Source organism: Rana temporaria, chromosome 6, assembly GCF_905171775.1.
Source record: "Rana temporaria chromosome 6, aRanTem1.1, whole genome shotgun sequence".
NCBI lineage: Eukaryota > Metazoa > Chordata > Amphibia > Anura > Ranidae > Rana > Rana temporaria.
Window position 1 is genome coordinate 186,762,223 of NC_053494.1, and position 19,254 is coordinate 186,781,476.

General features: G+C 44.3%; 1 protein-coding gene across 9 annotated transcripts in view; it reads right to left on the reverse strand.

Annotated features, from left to right (window-relative positions):
* Positions 1 to 19,254, reverse strand: part of FMNL2 (formin like 2) — a 335,632-nt gene that overhangs the window by 61,016 nt on the left and 255,362 nt on the right. For all 9 annotated transcript variants that reach the window (XM_040357955.1, XM_040357954.1, XM_040357961.1 and 6 more), the window contains exons 9-11: positions 18,013 to 18,106; positions 9,309 to 9,383; positions 1,116 to 1,226 (exon numbers count right to left, since the gene is read on the reverse strand). In XM_040357955.1, coding sequence (XP_040213889.1) covers positions 1,116 to 1,226; positions 9,309 to 9,383; positions 18,013 to 18,106 — 280 coding nt within the window. The remainder of the gene's footprint in view (positions 1 to 1,115; positions 1,227 to 9,308; positions 9,384 to 18,012; positions 18,107 to 19,254) is intronic.

The window sequence follows — 19,254 nt, forward strand, 5'->3', positions numbered from 1 at the left end:
GTTTTGAATCCTCAAAACAAGATACGACGGCATCTGGGTTAGATCCGACAGGCGAAGTATTGCATCGGATCTAAGATGCAATACTTCGGCGTCCGCTGGGTGGCGTTCGCGTCGTTTTCCACGTCGAGTATGCAAATGAGCTATTTCCGATTGTGCAAATTAGCTATTTCCGATGATCCACGAACGTACGAGCGGCCGTCGCATTTTTTTACGTCGTCTGTAGTCGGCTTTTTCCGGCGTATAGTTAAAGCTGCTATTTCGTCGCGTAGAGTTACACCTGCCATGTTAAGTATGGCCGTCGTTCCGGCGTTTAATTTAAAAAAAAAAATTTAGTTTGCGTAAGCCCTCCGTGAATCGGGATGGACGTAATTCATGTCTATGTTAAAAAAAATTACGTCCTTGCGACGTCATTTAGCGCAATGCACGGCGGGAAATTAAAAAACGGAGCATGCGCAGTTCGATCGGCGCAGGGACGCGCTTCATTTAAATGAAACACGCCCCCTACTCGCCGCATTTGAATTCCGCGCCGTTACGCCGCTTGAGATACACTACGCCGCCGTAACTTACGGCGCAAATTCTTTAGGGATTCGATTTAAAGCCAGGTAAGGTACGGCGGCGTAGCGTATCTCAGATACGATGCGCCGGGGCAGATCTCTGTGAATCTGCCTCAATGTATTTATCTATTATATTTCTATAAGCTATACCTACCTATCTATCTATCTAGTATTTTTCTATCATCTACATATCTGTCTGATTATTATGTACGTTATCTTTAACTTAGTATGCCTATGTTTATCTATCAATCTGTTTATCTTTTATATTTATATCATCTATATCTACACATAACTTTTTATCTATGTATCCTATCTATCTAAGTATTTTTCTATCATCTTTGGATCTATCTGATTATTATGTTTCTCTACCTAAACCTAGTTTTATCAATCTGTGTATCTATTATATTTCTATCATCTATATCTACCTATCATAGCCTATCTATCAATCTATCTCTACATATAACCTTTTTTATTATCTATGTATTCTATCTATCAATCTATCATCATGTTTATAAGAATAACAAAAATATACAACGCAAGCAATATAATACACATACTTACATCCAGATATTCATCCAAGGCTAATTTGGTGAATTCAAACTGAAGATGGACTCTGAAATTCATGTCTTCTACAGAATGGACTACGATATTAATGAACTGCATACACGCCACCTGCAACAGCACGGCAAGAGTTAACTAATTAGAGATTGTGCAGAATGTGCAGGAAAGTTTGGTGAAGTATCCAGCACTCCCCTGATAGCCCTTCCTCCCCCATCTCCTGTCATCATGGATCCCTATTACCGGCCTTCATCCTCATTCCTATTTTTACCATTCCTTAATAACGTATGTGCCCACTGTTATAAAACACGGTGCCACAGAAGAGTTATTTTTAAAACAATAGGCAAACTGTAGACACATTTCTAAGTAATTATAATAAGGAGATTAATGAATGTGATTTGTTCTTTTGACAGCGATACACTTCACTGGAGTAGTGCCATTGATTTTCCTAACGGAGAAAGCATTTTTATCCCAAATAAAAAATATAAGGAGTTATTCCTCATTTAAAGGGCCACTATCACAAAAAAACGTTTTATCCTGGTGACTGAGGGCCAGATTCACAGCAGAAATACGCCGGCGTATCTACTGATACGCCGGCGTATTTTCAAATTTGCTGCGTCGTATCTTGATTTGGAATCCTCAAACCAAGATACGACGGCTTTTGGCATAGATCCGACAGGCGTACGGCTTCGTACGCCTTCGGATCGTAGGTGTAATTCTCCGGGGGCCGCTGGGTGGAGTTTGCGTCATTTTCCTCCGTCGGGTATACAAATTAGCTGTTTACAGCGATCCACGAAGGTACGCGCGTTCGTTGCATTCTCTTACGTTGGCTTTTCCCGTCGTACAGTTAAGAGTGCTATTTAGATGGTGTAAAATTAGACCATCCATGTTAAAGTATGGCCGTCGTTCCCGTGTCGAATACATTTTTTTTTTTTTTTTGCGTAAGACGTCCGGGAATACGAAAGTACGTTACGCACATCGCCGTTCAAAAAACACGTCGGGGCGCCGTAATTTCGCGCAAAGCACGGCGGGAAATTTTCACACGGAGCATGCGCAGAACGTTCGGCGCGGGAGCGCGCCTAATTTAAATGACACACGCCCCGTTTGAATTAGGCGGGCTTGCGCTGGACAGATTTACGTTACGCTGCCTCAAGTTTACAGGCAAGTGCTTTGTGAATCAAGCACTTGCACTGAAAAGTTGCGGCGGTGTAATGAGTTACGTTACGCCGCAGCGCAGGTACATGAATCTGTGGCGGCATAACGTAAATCTGTCCGGCGCAAGCCCGCCTAATTCAAATGGGGCGTGTGTCATTTAAATTAGGCGTGCTCCCGCGCCGAACGTTCTGCGCATGCTCCGTGTGAAAATTTCCCGCCGCGCCTTGCGCAAAATTACGGCGCCCCGACGTGTTTTTTGAACGGCGACGTGCGTAGCGTACTTTCGTATTCCCGGACGTCTTAAGCAAAAAATTTTACGCGGGAACGACGGCCATACTTTAACATGGATGGTCTAATTTTAACCATCTAAATAGCACTCTTAACTTTACGACGGGAAAAGCAGACGTAAGAGAATGCGACGAACGCGCGTACCTTCGTGGATCGCCGTAAACAGCTAATTTGCATACCCGACGCAGGAAAACTACGCAAACTCCACCCAGCGGCCGCCGGAGAATTACACCTACGATCCGAAGGCGTACGCCTGTCAGATCTATGCCAAAAGCCGTCGTATCTTGGTTTGAGGATTCCAAATCAAGATACGATGCGGCAAATTTGAAAATACGCCGGCGTATCTATTTCTGCTGTGAATCTGGCCCTTTGTTTATACTTTGATGGCTTTTTTTCCTTATTTAATGCAGACCAAGCTGTCCAAATGACAAAGACAGGGGTTTTGGGCAACAATACAACTGCCACGGGTATAGGACATCCAGTGTTCTGCTTTAATAATTATCACTACATATTTGTTTTATTGCTTTTAATTACTTATATTTATATGTTTTTTTTCCCCCACATGTAATGCAGACCAAGCTGTCCACAAAAATGACAAAGACAGGGGTTTGGTGCAACAATACAACTGGCACGGGTAGAGGACATCCAGTGTTTTGCTTTAATAATTATTACTACATATTTGTTTTACTGCTTTTAAAACATGTCTTGCAAACTAGACATAAAAAAAGTGGAGTGCCCATAGTGTTTGCATTCTTACTGGTCATGCAAATCAGAATTTTAACCATACTGACGTGATAGAATGTCATTTTGTAGATAACCCTCTGCTGGTATATGTAATTTCCTCCAGTTGTATCATTTTGTTGACTGGGGACAATAGATGTTTTACAATGCCCCAGGACACACATTTGTTATATGTTAGTAGTGAAATAAGCCAAAGCATAGCTTATGTTTTATGGTCCTTTAGAGGTCAGTCCACCTAAAAATGTTGTTACAACAATAGACAGAATTTGGTAAATTAAAACATCAACCAGATTTGATTGCATTTTTGTACAAATCAAAAAAAAGGAAATAGGACACAGAAAGCATGGACGGGGAAGGGAGTGCACCTAATGCATTGCATAGAGAATACAGGTAAATAAGAAGTACAGTTTTCTTGTGAGATGCATTAGTACCCTAAGGCCGGGTACTCACGACCAAACATGTATGGTGAAAGCGGTCCGTCGGACCGTTTCCACCATACATGTCTGCCAGAGGGCTTCTGTACGATGGTTGTACACACCATCGTACAGAAGTCCGCGCGTAAACAATACGCGGTGCGTGTCCGCGGTGTCGCCGCGTCGATGACGCGGTGTCGCCGCGACAATGACGCGGCGACGTGGGCGGCCCGCCTTTAAAATGCTTCCACGCATGCGTCGAAGTCATTCGACGCATGCGAGGGACGGCGGGCGCCTGGACATGTACGGTAGGTCTGTACTGACGACCGTACATGTCCGAGCGGGCAGAATTCCAGCGGACTGTTTTAAAACAAGTCCAGGAATATTTGTCTGCTGGGAAAAGGCCCGGCGGGCAAATGTTTGCTGGAATTCGGCCCGCTCGCGCCCACACACGACCAAACATGTCTGCTGAAACTGGCCTGCGGGCCAGTTTCAGCAGACATGTTTGCTCGTGAGTATGGGGCCTAAGGTATAAAGGCTGGCATTTGTAGTTGTGAGAGGTTGGCCTGAGTGTGTAGGTGGGGTGGTAAAACCATAAAAGCTGAGGTAATGTGGTAGGTCCTTTCACACAGGGCAGGCTCTGTCCTGCTCAGCAGGGAATATGTCTAGTGGTCCGTGTCTGCTCTTCTTATGCAAAGACACAGCCTGCTCTTCTCTATGGGCGGTCAGGTGTAAACAGACCACCTGTCCGTTCACACCTTACTGCCATCCGATATGATGCGCCAGACATACGAGGAACGGTTCCTCACCCATCTGTTTTTAGTAGACAGTATTGGATTGGACATTGGCGGGTGTCAACGAACACAAATCTGATGACACACGCCACTCCACAGAGAACAATGGATGGACCGATAGGGTCCACCTGACAGGGGGATTCAGTCGGTCCGCCTGTGTAAAAGGGCCCTAAAGGAGAGGACCATGTCTAAAGTTGCCCAGTGGTCCTGTATCCCTAAATAAGAGAAGTAGGGAAAGGGAGGGGCTAGGGAACATGAATAGACGTAGAAAAGGTATGGGGGGGGGGAGAAGGAGGAAGAAAGAAAGAAAGAAAGAAAGAAACAAAGGGGTATTAAAAAGAGGGTAGAAGGGGAGGTAGTTGAAGGGCAATTGTGGGGTAAAGAGGATAAGTAGGGGGATGTAAAAAACAAGGTGAAGAGTGTTGCAGAGCAAGGACGGAAGGGCAGGTAAGGGGAATGCTCGATAATATCTTCCCATCTATCATCTGGTTCATAGCCAGACTGAGGAAACCCCTTAAGTAGAGAATATGTTGTGGTATTCTGTGAAAACAGCAGCTGTTTAATGGGCTAGGAGGCACTCCATACTTTTGATGTGATCATGCTCAGTAACCTACTCCAGAAGGGTAGGTACCTGTTAAAAACTTTCTTCTTTTATCCTTTCAGAAAATCTAGAACCATCATGTGGATGCACCTTTCCAGGCCTGCCCGGAGCTGCCAGAAAATCTAGTGTTGACATCTTCCTGTGGGGGCTCCTTTCCAGGCCTGCTCCGGATCTGCCACACAGTCTTATTCCTACCACAGCAGGAGGAGCCGTCCTTTCCCATGAATTGTATACAATGTAAAATAAATGTGAAAATTCTACAGGAAAAGAGAGACCCCCCCTTGTAATGTGCTAGGTGGGTGGAGCTGGGAACTCAAGTTCAGGGATCATGTTGCAAGGATCCCTGAGAGAGATAGAAAGGCAGCAGATGATTCAGAGCAGTAGACAGACTTACCCTTTAGGCCCCGTACACACGACCAAACATGTCTGCTGAAACTGGTCCGCAGACCAGTTTCAGCGGACATGTTCGGTCGTCTGTACGTCCGACCGGACAATTTTCCGGCGGATCGGACAGGTTTCCAGCGGACAAATGTTTCTTAGCATGCTAAGAAACATGTCCGCTGGAAGCCTGTCCGTCGGACATGTTCGGTCGTCTGTACAGACTCACCGGACATGTCCGCTCGACCGAAAGCCCTCGCATGCGTCGAAGTGATTCGACGCATGCGTGGAAGCATTGACCTTCCAGGGTCGCGCACGTCGCCGCGTCATCGTCGCCGCGACGGCGCGGCCACGCCCCGCGTATCCTGTCCACGGGGATTTTGGTTTGATGGTGTGTACAACCATCAGACCAAAATCCGGCAGCGGACATGTCCGATGAAAACGGGCCGGCAGACCGTTTTCATCGGAACAGTCCGTCCGTGTGTACGGGGCCTAAATATGACATTATTGTTTCCCTATCAGAATAATGTCTTTAGAGTTATCTAAAAACTTTTAAAATGCCTTTACTGCATAACTTGAAAGTAAGTGGAAAGCTTTTTTCCTCGTGGCAAAACTGTATTTCGAACATTTGAATTATTAATTGCTATTAATATCAATGCATAATTCATTCTATCAGCTGCATTACCACATATGCATGTATAGTATGCCATGACGCATATGTTGGCGCCACAAGCCTAATAAATTATACACTAGATTTTACATCAAACCTTCATCTTATTTACTTGTAATACATCTTTTTCCAAAGTTTAATTTTGCACTTGAAAACTGTTTTCAAAGATTATCGGAAAAACAAAATTCCAGAACTTAGTTCAGTTATTTATTTATTTTGGTCTACAAGTGCAGACAACCTGTGGTGCCTGTAAAACCTGTGCTACTGTTTCTATAAGACTAGACTGTGCACAGGCCCTTGATTCTCTGCAAATGGATATTAAACCCTGTCTCCTCAGAGTTGCCTCCTGTTATTCAACTTTCAAATCCCAGAGCCTCAGTGGGCGCCAGAAACTCTAGCATTGGTATAGCAGTGGTAAACTCTAGCCATTGAATGACAGTGGGTGGGACTTAAAAAGGGGACTTTAACCACTTAAGGACCGGACCAATATGCTGCCTAAAGACCCAAGGTGTTTTTACAGTTCGGGACTGCGTCGCTTTAACAGACAATTGCGCGGTCGTGCGACGTGGCTCCCAAACAAAATTGGCGTCCTTTTTTCCCCACAAATAGAGCTTTCTTTTGGTGGTATTTGATCACCTCTGCGGTTTTTATTTTTTGCGCTATAAACAAAAATAGAGCGACAAATAGGGGATAGTTTTATTGCATTTTTATTAATTTTTTTTTTTTTTACTACTAATGGCGGCGATCAGCGATTTTTCTGTGACTGCGACATTATGGCGGACACTTGGGACAATTTTGACACATTTTTGGGACCATTGTCATTTTCACAGCAAAAAATGCATTTAAATTGCATTCTTTATTGTGAAAATGACAGTTGCAGTTTGGGAGTTAACCACAGGTGGCGCTGTAGGATTTAGTGTACACTTAGTGTGTGTTTACAACTGTAGGGGGGTGTGGCTGTAGGAATGACGTCATCGATCGAGTCTCCCCTATAAAGGGGATCACTCGATCGATGCAGCGCCATAGTGAAGCACGGGGAAGCCGTGTTTACATACGGCTCTCCCCGTTCTTCAGCTCCAGGGACCGATCGCAACGGAGCGGCTATAAACAAATAGCCGCGCCGTCGTCCCGAATCGCTCCCCGAGGGAACCCGACCGCCGCGTGTAGCGCGGGGGGGGGTCCTGATCGGACCCCCGACCCACGTCTAGGCAGGTACGTACAGGTACGTTGATGTGCCTGTCCGTGCCATTCTGCCGACGTATATCTACATGCGGCGGTCAGGAAGTGGTTAAGAAGAGGCGCTTTATGCTACTTGCGAAAGTATGTAGATAAAGAAAGTCACCAGCTCAATCTTCCACAATGAATACATTTATTAATCCAGGTGTGGTACAAAATAATACAGGGCTTACGCATTTCGGCGTGTAGCCTTAGTCATAGCCATTAGGTTACTACAGGTGTTTTCTACTATATTTACTATATTTACATACTTGCAAAAGTAGATTAAAGCTGGACTCCAGCGGCATTTTAAAAAACATGCAGTTATATATATATTTTTAAATTGTGTTAAGCCTCATTTACACGGGGCATATTATACTGTATGCTCATGCAGGGCCGTGTTAATTCCTGATGTTCCATGCATCCCTGCGCAGACAGTCCTACTAATGTCAATTGAGACACAGTGGCTGAACAGATATGGCCTATGATCCCAATATGGCATCCACATGGGTGTTGGCATGTGTCCCCGAACTTGCACACTCTGGGGACACGTACCTGAACCCGAACCCACACGGATGTCATATTGGGAACAGTGGCTGTATCCATGGAGCTGCTCTTTTCCAATTGACATGAATGGGACTGCCTGCATGGGGATGCACAGAACACATGTGCATCCTCATTGGGGTTAACACAGCCCTGAAAAATCTGTAAGGTGAACTTACACAGGATGCCCTCCTCACCCTCCCTCCGGTCCGCTGACCTGGACCGCGGCAACCTCCCATTCTGAGCCCTGGTATACCCACATCAGAAGTCCGGGGCTTAGAAATCCCCTCAGCTGAATGTCCAAAATATACCTCCTTTATATACCTCGTTTCGGAGCACTCTAGTTGTTGAGCGACGTCACATGGGAGGACCAATCAGAAACCGCATAGCACGTTCTGTCAGCTGGGAAGACGACGCGTGGATGCTGAGGGGGTTTCTAAGCTCCAGACTTCTGACATGGATATACCAGGGCTCAGAATGGGGGGGGGGGGGGGTTCCGATAATCTTTGAAAACAGTTTTCAAGTGCAAAATTCAACTTTGGAAAAAGATGTATTACAAGTAAATAAGATGAAGGTTTGATGTAAAATCTAGTGTATAATTTATTAGGCTTGTGGCGCCAACATATGCGTCATGGCATACTATACATGCATATGTGGTAATGCAGCTGATAGAATGAATCATGCATTGATATTAATAGCAATTAATAATTGGGGCAGGGGAGGGGTTGGTGAGGAGGGGGTCCTGTGTAAGTTCACCTTACAGATTTTTCTGTAATGGTGAACCTATCCTTTAAATTGATTTTGATTAAAACTCACCTGAATTCCAACATAACAGCCTGATATCCAAGTCCATGATGCTTTGCTCTGCAGAATTTTTAACTTAGCCTGCAGAGTCTGTCAGGTGGCAGCACCTGTCAAATTCACATATTTGTGACCAATGGGGCCACACCGCAACTGCGTTGCGTGCCAAAGTAAAACTGCCATTCAGTAGGTAAAAAATAATAATCAGGCATCAGGAGGCGGCATTAGCACCTCCGTAACACCTGCCAGCTGCTGCTATGCTACCCATTTGAAAGGCAATCCACCATTGATCGTTTTTTAGAGATCAGTACGCTTATTGTCTGAAAGAACTCTGAATGAGCAGAAATGCTGATTTGTAAGTGCGCTGGAGGGCTGGCAGTGTGTTTTGACCAAGCTGCGCTGCTGTTAAAGTCAAAGTCAAGTATCTGGTTGTGCTGTCTGGCAAGGATGCTTAGACCACAAAACAAAATAGTTACATGAAATTACAAATCCTTTGGTGGGCAAAACAGTTTCCATATGTGTATGTTGACTGTAAATGTAGCTGTTTGCCTGGAATTCAAGGTAGTAACAGTAAATTAATAGGAAACAACATCTTACCATAAAATCAATATTGTTGTCTTCATTCCTGAAATGTTCCATGAGCTTCTCAAATCTCTGTTTCTCACCACAAACCTAGGATTGAAGCAGGGGGACCAGTAAGATAAGATACCAATAACATACACAACCTTCTCATATGATCAAGTGTAATGACCTTTCTAATTTGTGGTAACTTAAAGTGATTGTAAATGATCACCTTGTAAGGCCCCATCCACACGAGACGCTGGTAAACTCGAGTTCAGAGGCATTTGGGCATTTTTTTCAACTGCCCCTGAACACATTTAATGTTATCCTATGTGTCCATGCACACATTCACGTTTTTTTGCGTTTTAAAGCAGTTGGGTTTAGGCCCGTTTTTTCAGAAGCAAAATTTTGGGTTCAGACGCAAAAGTTTTTGCGTTTCAAAGCTTTGGAAGGGTCTACAATGTCTTTGTTGTAAAAGCTGATAGCCGCAAACGTGGTAAAACGCCGCTAAACGCGGAAAAACGCAGCGAAATTCGCGGCAAAAACGGGCGTTTTAAATGCCGGTTTTTGCCTTTGAAAACTTGAGTTTACATGTGTTTGCATTTGCTTCTCGTGTGCATGGGGCCTAAAACAACCCATTCAGTTTAAAATAGAAATGAAAGGCAAAACTTTTATTTATGAATTTACCCCCCCCTTTTTTTATTTATTTATAAGTGATCACTGTATTTAGCTGCATATAAGCTGGGGAGAGGGAATAAGCAGCAGCACACTGAGCTTGCCAGTATTTTTTTTAAAACAAACATGTCATACTTGCCTACTCTGTGCAGTTGGTTTTGCACAGAGTGGCCATGATCCTCCTCTTCTGGAGTCCCTCAGCGGCGCTCCTGGCTCCTCCTCTTCTCGAGTAATCAGTCGAAAAAGCACTCTCCCTCGGAGCACTCGTGCGTGCGCACTCCCGTGTCCTGCTGCTGCGTCTATTAACACAGACAGCAGGACTCGGCCCTGGCTCCTGCGTCATTGGAATTGATTGACAGCAGTGTCCTAGGACTAAAATGGCATTTTAAAGTGGGAGTTCACCTGAAAAAAACATTAGTTTAACATTAGATTGAGGCTCATTTTGTCATGGGGAATCGGGTGTTTTTTTTAAATCGAAGCAGTACTTAGAGAGCGATCTTCTCCGCCGCTTCCGGGTATGGTCTTCGGGACTGGGCATTCCTATTTGATTGACAGTCTTCCGACAGGCTTCCGACGGTCGCATACATCGCGTCACGAGTAGCCGAAAGAAGCCGAACGTCGGTACGGCTCTATACGGCCCCTTGCGCACCGATGTTCGGCTACTTTCGGAAAATAGTGACGCGATGTATGCGACCGTCGGAAGCCTGTCAATCAAATAGGAACGCCCAGTCCCGCAACCCATACCCGGAAGCGGCGGAGAAGATCTATCTCTAAAACGGTAAGTACTGCTTCGATTTAAAAAAAAAACACCCGATTCCCCTAGACAAAATGAGCCTCAATCTAATGTTAAAAATTAAGTTTTTGGGTGAACCTCCACTTTAAATTTTAGTCCCATTTTAGTCTTCTGCAACTGTTTTAGTTTTAGTCGTATTTAGTCGACTAAATATCCAGTACATCTTAATCGACTAAAATCTCCAGTAACTCATTTTAGTCATCTAAAATCGAATGGGTGCAGGTAAATTGTAATGCATTATTTAAGCATTTCTCTACAATTTCCAAACTCATTATATACTACTGGAGTGAAAAATCGAATATGTTATTATTTATGTTACTGAGGTATGAGCATGCACTACAGACCAGTGCTAATGTTGACGTCAAATTTCAATTTAGTTTTAGTCTTAGTCTTTTGACTAAAATAGCATTTTAGTTTTAGTCCCATTTTAGTCTTTTGACTAAAATGCCATTAGTTTTAGTCCCATTTTAGTTATCTCAATTGTTTTAGTCGTATTTTAGTACTGTATTTGCTGGCATATAAGACTACCTTTTACACTTAAAAAAAAAATGGCCAAAAAGCAGGGGTCGTCTCAGGCCCCGTACACACGACCAGTTTCCTCGGCAGAATTCAGCTTCCGACCGAGTTTCTGGCTGAATTCTGCCGAGGAAACTGGCCGTGTGTACACTTTCGGCCGAGGAAGCCGACGAGGAGCTCGACGAGGAAATAGAGAACATGTTCTCTATTTCCTCGTTGTTCTATGGGAGCTCTCGTCCCGCCGAGCTCCTCGGCGGCTTCAGTGCTGAACTGGCCGAGGAACTCGATGTGTTTGGCACGTCGAGTTCCTCGGCCGTGTGTACGAGGCCTTATACGCCGGGTCAGCTGCTCGGATGCTTGCTGGATGTGCAGTAATACTCTATGTAGCTTTGGCTACATACAGTATATACCGCTTAGCCAATCCCGGTGAGCGATGTATTGAAATGAATACAAGGCCTGCTCGGATTGGAGTAACAACCTCTGCCAATCCGAGCAGGCTACATACAGTAGCCTGCTCGGATTGGCTTTGAGAGTCAGAGAGGCGTGGGCTGATGATGTTACAGAAGAATATGGCTCCAGCAAGAATGAAGAAGAATATGGCTCCAGCAAGAATGAAGAAGAATATGGCTCCAGCAAGAATGAAGAAGAAGAATATGGCTCCAGCAAGAATGAAGAAGAATATGGCTCCAGCAAGAATGAAGAAGAATATGGCTCCAGCAAGAATGAAGAAGAATATGGCTCCAGCAAGAATGAAGAAGAATATGGCTCTAGCTCCAGCAAGAATGAAGAAGAATATGGATCCAGCAAGAATGAAAAAGAATATGGCTCTAGCTCCAGCAAGAATGAAGAAGAATATGGATCCAGCGAGAATGAAGAAGAATATGGCTCTAGCTCCAGCAAGAATGAAGAAGAATATGGCTCCAGCAAGAATGAAGAAGAATATGGCTCTAGCTCCAGCAAGAATGAAGAAGAATATGGATCCAGCGAGAATGAAGAAGAATATGGCTCCAGCTCCAGCAAGAATGAAGAAGAATATGGCTCCAGCTCCAGCAAGAATAAAGAAGAATATGGCTCCAGCTCGGGCAAGAATGAAGAAGAATATGGCTCCAGCTCCAGCAAGAATGAAGAAGAATATGGCTCCAGCAAGAATGAAGAAGAATATGGCTCCAGCAAGAATAAAGAAGAATATGGCTCCAGCTCCAGCAAGAAGGAAGAAGAATATGGCTCCAGCTCGGGCAAGAATGAAGAAGAATATGGCTTCAGCTCCAGCAATAATGAAGAAGAATATGGCTCCAGCTCCAGCAAGAAGGAAGAAGAATATGGCTCCAGAAGGAAGAAATATGAAGCTTCGGAAGCTTTGGAAGGGGGGTCGCCTTATACAGTGAGTACAGGCAAAAAAAAAATTGTAAAAACTGTAAAATTAGGGGGTCGTCTTATACGCCCATTCGCCTTGTACACCGGCAAATACTGTAGACTAAAATGTTATTAAGTTAGTCGACTAAAATGTTTTAGTCGGTTTTAGTCGACAAAATTAACACTGCTGACAGCAGCGGGAGCCAATGGCTGTGCTTCTATCAATCTATCCAATCAATACCCGAGACACCGGCTGGAGCTAGTGTGCTCGTTCCCGGCGCAGTAAAGGTAGGGTTCAGGTAAGTAAAACGGGGGGAACTGGGGGGCTGCTGCACTTAGGGAGGTTTTGCATAGAATGCATTAAAGCGGAGGTTCACCCTAAAAAAACACTTTCTACCATGCCATCCAGCATACTAGCGTCAGCTACAGTATGCCTTTATTTTTTATTTTTTGCGCTGTACTCACAGTTTAATCCATTAGTTTCGTTTTAGACACCCGCGGGGAGTAGGCGTTCCTATGAAGAGGGGAACATGATTGACGGCCGGCTATGGCGCGTCACGCTTCCCGAAAATAGCCGGAGTAGGACTCGGCTCTTCACGGCGCTATACCGCGCCTGCGCACAGACTAGGAGCTGACTGCGCAGGCGCCGTGAAGAGCCAAGTCCTATTTCGGCTATTTTCGGGAAGCGTGACGCGCCATAGCCGGCCGTCAATCATGTTCCCCTCTTCATAGGAACGCCTACTCCCCGCGGGAGTCTGAAACTTAACTAATGGATTAAACTGTGAGTACAGCGGAAAAAAATAAAATAAAGGCATACTGTAGCTGACGCTAGTATGCTGGATGGCATGGTAGACAAATTTATTTATTTATTTTTAGGGTGAAACCCCGCTTTAAGGTGAAAAACCTTGAGGGTTTATAACCCCTTTTTTGATACCGGAATGATGAAAGAGCGGTCTTTATTTTACTACATTTATTAAACACAATGAAAAGGCCCCCATAGATGCGAGATAACAGGCAGAGCATAATCCAACAAGGATCCTGTGTCTGTCTCTGCCTCTGGTTTCACAGTCAGTCAATTTTGAAGTACAATGGGGGGCAACCATATTGTAGAATAAATGAGAGCCTTTATTAAATCATATTAAATTCTCCTAATATAATATTAATCTAGAATTTTAAATGATTACAAAAAAGAAATCACTGTCTTGTCTGAAACAGCAATTTGCACAATTCATATAAACTTAATAAAAGGAAGAAAAAAAAATGACACTAGCACAAGAATGATTTATCCTAACAAAGCCACCTTCCAGGGAGAGCCTCTAAATTTAGCATGGATGACACTATGACAACTCTTAACCGCAAAACAATAAATCCCCTGTGTATTTTAGGGTGGTTGCCATGGTGATACAAGTTATTTCATGCAAATAATGCTAATTAAAATATAAATGATACAGTCGGGTGAAGGTCTGTATTCTGCCTGCTTGACTTGAATCATCTGTGTATTCTTAAAAAAAATAAAAAAAATAGATACATAACATAATTTTCTTCTCTGAACTTGAGTAATGTGACACATTTATTTTGCAGTATTCAAATAAAAGATTACATTTTATTGTCTATTAAAATCAATTACATTTGTGGGCTTAATAAAGGCACAAAAAACGATCTGGAGTTGGATAACTCATAGCAGCCAATCAAAAATCAACTTCCAGTAGCTTATTTATTTATTTATTTAGTAAAATGCTTATAAAACAACAGCGCAGTCTTACACACGTGCGCTGGCGGGATAAAAACAGAACAGAAAAGGGGCAAAAACTACATCGACCAAACAAGTGACAATAAAACAATAACAATCAGCGAATAAGAAAAGTAGACACTGAAATAAATGGCAGTTCCTGATTGGTTGATACCAAGGATGAAACATCTAACACTAGCTATCGTATCATAATACAGGTATTTAAATAGCACATCTTTATATATATATTTTAAATTTTTATTTATTTTTTTATTGTTGTAGAGCTTATAAGAAAAGCTTAAAAGTCAGTAAAAAAGCCAATATTTTAATTTCTACTTTTTTTTGTAAGATAGGTAAACACAATTTCACCCAACTTACCCAACAGAAACAATTAAAGTGTGATGGGTTCTACTTTATTCAGTCAAAAAAAAGTTTTAGCTACTGTATATACACTTTAAAGTGATTGCAAAGCTTTGTGTTTTTAAAAAACAAACAAACATGTCATACTTACCTCCACTGTGCAGTTCATTTTGCACAGAGTGGCCCTGATCCTCTTCTTCTGAGGTCCACCGGCGGCGCTATCAGCTCCTCCCAGCATCGTATAACCTCCTAGGACAGGGGTGTCCAAACTTTTTTCAAAGAGGGCCAGATTTGATGAAGTGAACATGCTTGAGGTTTGCCTCACATTCTTTGGACCATTAAAATTTGGTCTAAGGCCTTGTACACACGAGCGGATCTATCCGATGAAAACGGTTCGCGGACCGTTTTCATCGGACATGTCCGCTCGGAGATTTTGGTCTAATGGTTGTACACACCATCAAACCAAAATCCGCGCGGACAGAATACGCGGTGACGTAACGATGACGTGAAGGCGACGTGACGGCGACGATGACGCGGCGACGAGCGCGAACCCGGAAGTTAAATGCTTCCATGCATGCGTCGAATCACTTTGACGCATGCAAGGGCTTTCGGCTGAGCGGACATGTCCGGTGAGTCGTACAGACGACCGAACATGTCCAACGGACAGGCTTCCAGCCGACATGTTTCTTAGCATTCTATGAAACATTTGTCCGCTGGAAACCTGTCCGATCCGCCGGAAAATTGTCCGGTCGGCCGCACACACGACCGAACATGTCCGCCGGACCAGTTTCAGCGTACATGTTCGGTCGTGTGTACGAGGCCTAAGTGTGTTCCTCCAAACACTAATACACGGCCCAACAAGAATTCTCCTGCCTTTGTGGCTGTGAGTGCTGAAGAGATGAGCTTGGGTGTGATATATGTATATCTTATGTGGCCCCAACGAATCCCCAAGTGCCGCTTAAGACTAAGGATGAGCTCAGGCGTCTTATTTACCGTATTTATTGGCGTAAAACACGCACCTTCACTTTAAGAAAAAAATGTTTTTTTAAATAAAGGACTGTGAAGCAAAATAAGGGTCAGTGCCCATCAATGCAGCCTCACCATTGCCATGAATGCAGCCTTATTATTGCCATGAATGCAGCCTTACAAGTGCCATCAGAGCAGGCTGATCGATGCCCATCTGCAGCTTTGGAGGGGACAGGGAGGGGGCGGGACGAGCGCCAACAGATTACATACAGAAGAATCTTCTGTTTACACGGTGGCCTCTTTAATACAAAGTCCCGCCTCCTATGATAGACAGAACAGTCGCCCAATAACAGCCCAGGAGATGGGACTTCCTATTACAGATGCTGCAGAGTAAACAGGAGATTTTCCTTTATGTAATCTGACGACGCTTGTCCCGCTCCCTCCCTGTCCCCTCCGAGGCAGCGCCCTGGGGGCCACAAAAGATATATATATCCAAATTACAAGGGGGCGCATTATACCGAGACTTTGGACATGCCTGCCCTAGGAGAAGCGCCCCCCCCCCCGGGGGTTACCTTGCGGGCGTGCTCCCGAGTCCAGCATTTAGCATCCATAGATGCCGAATGTAGGACTCGGCATCTATGGGGGTCATCTGCTTTGACTAGTCATACGAAGCCACAGTGGAGATCTTGGTCCTGCCCCTCCACCCTCTGTGGTCCTATTAAAGTATAATAACCATGGCAGAAGCGCCAAGTCAGAACTTAAGCACAAACATTATGCCACTAAAAACTTGAGGGGTGTATAAAGAGGTGCATAAAATAAGATGTTGAATGATTTAGCCTGATGGCATCCACCCAAAAGTAAAAAAAAATAAAAATTATGAACTTATGAACAGCATATTGACATTCATTAAATAGTTACAAGGTATAGAAGGATGGGGAGGAGGGAAGAGGGCGGGGGGAGAAGTCATGGACATAAATGGATCAAATCTCATCCAGTTCAGCCGAGATTCGATCCATCTATGGTTAGGCTGGTTGTACTGAAATTGATCTATCTACTGCCACCAGCAGCGACCATTGTGTTGTGCTGGCAGGTGAGGCTCCCTGCCGGCAGAACACAACAGCGCTGCGGGAGGGATTCCCCCATCAACACTGACTTTACAAAGTGCACAGCCTATTTGCCTTTTTAGTAAGTCAACTCCTACAGTATATGACACACTGGGGTTAATGTACTAAAGGCAAATAGACTGTGCGCTTTTCAAAATGCAGTTGCCCCAGAGCTTAGTAAATGTTAGCCAAACACATGCAAGGAAAAAAAATAAAAAAAAATTTTGCTTGCACATGATTGGATGATGAAAGTCAGCAGAGCTTCTGCTCATTTACTAAGCTCTGGAGCAACTGCACTTGCAGAAAGCACAGTCTATTTGCCTTTAGTAAATCAACCCCATAGCATTTCGTTATCAATCCAAAATGGCTCCGCATTGTACAAGAGACAGGTACACTTTAAAGCGGGAGTTCACCCTAAAAAAAATTTTTAACCTTAGATTGATGCTCATTTTGTCTAGGGGAATCGGCTATTTTTTTTTAAATCAAAGCTGTACTTACCGTTTTAGAGAGCGATCTTCTCCGCCGCTTCCGGGTATGGGTCTTCAGGACTGGGCGTTCCTATTTTGATTGGCAGTCTTCCGACAGGCTTCCGACGGTCGCATCCATCGCGTCACGAGTAGCCGAAAGAAGCCGAACGTCGGTGCGGCTCTATACGGCGCCTGCGCACCGACATTCGGCTACTTTCGGAAAATCGTGACGCGATGGATGCGACCGTCGGAAGCCTGTCGGAAGACTGCCAATCAAAATAGGAACGCCCAGTCCCGCAGCCCATACCCGGAAGCGGCGGAGAAGATCGCTCTCTAAAACGGTAAGTACAGCTTCGATTTTAAAAAAACACCCGATTCCCCTAGACAAAATGAGCAGGAATCTAAGGTTAAAAATTAATATTTCCGGGTGAACCTCCACTTTAAGCCTTGAATCCCAGCGCTTGGCTTCACCTCATTTACTCAGCTTGTTCTGTCCCTATAACTGATAAATGTTGCATGAACTGAAAGGCAACCAGCTCCCCCTTCCAAACATCTGAACGATATTTAGAACAAAGAAATCTGCAAAGCGCGGAGCACCAGCATCTGAGGCCCATAAATAATTATCAATTACTTCTATCACAAAGCTTTAATTTCACTGCGTCTATTTACAGGGAGGGACTAAATCAAAACCAGCAACCAGCAAATAAAGAAAACAAACATGGACACTGGGCCTCCTCCCCGCACCAAATGCAATGCAAGGGATTTTTTTTTTTTTTACCTCCTTGAAGTTATCGAACGCTGATAAAATGATTTCGTGTCCTCCGCGGACAAGGCAGACGGCTGCTAGCAGTTCTAATACAAGTGCTTTTGTTCTGTAAAAACAAAAAAAACAAAACAAAGATATTTCACTAATTAATGGGAACAATGTGATAAGCGGGGTGTAACTGCTGAAAAGGAGACATTTAGCAGAGTTTTTATTTCCCTTTAAGGAAATCAGGCGATTGGTCTCTGTATGAAGGTTATGAGTTTATCTTATACAAACAGTATACAAATGCTGGCGGTGTGAGGTGATTTCAATAAAAGAATAATCCGACTGGTTGCGTCAGGAAGATTGCAACCTTTAGGCTGCCTATTAGGATAGACATGTTATACCCGTCACAATGGGCAAGATTCACAGACAACTTACGCCAAGGTATCTGTTAATACGCCCGTGTAAGTTGTAGTATGCGCTGTCGTATCTATGCGCTGTATTCAGGAAACCAGATACGCCTGAATTTCTGCTTGATCTGACGGACATAAGTCTCCTACGCCGTCGTATCTTGGGTGCATATTTACGCAGGCCCGCTAGGGGCACTTCCGTTGATTTACGCGTTGAATATGTAAATGAGCTAGATACGCCGATTCACGAACGTACTTGCGCCCGTCGCAGTAAGCTACGTCGTTTACGTAAGGCGTACGTCCGTCGTAAAGTTACCCCTCATAAAGCAGGGGTAAGTCATGCAAAGGTATGGGCGTGGGAACAGCGTCGTATTTTACGTCGTTTACGTAAGTCGTACGTGAATGGGGCTGGGCGTAGGTTACGTTCACGTCGAAAGCATTGAGCCGACGTATCTTAGGGAGTATTTGCGACGTGATTCTGAGCATGCGCCGTTCGTTCGGTCATGCATTCACATGGGGTCACGCTTCAATATAATACTACACGCCCACTGCCTTGCTACTTTGAATTAGGTGGGCTTACGCCGGCCATTTTACGTTACGCCGGCGCAAGAAAGGGAGCAAGTGCTTTGTGAATACAGTACGAGCCTCTCTATGTTACGTCGGCGTAGCGCATATCAGATGCGCTACGCCGCTCTAAAGATACGCCGATCTCTCTAAATCTGGCCCAATGACTTTATTGTAGACACAAGCTTGGTGGCTGTCATCCTCATCCATGCTTCTTTAATTAACCACTTAAAGACCGCACCACGTAGATATACTGCGGCAGGGTGCCCCTCCTGTGCGAAATCAAGTACCTGTATGT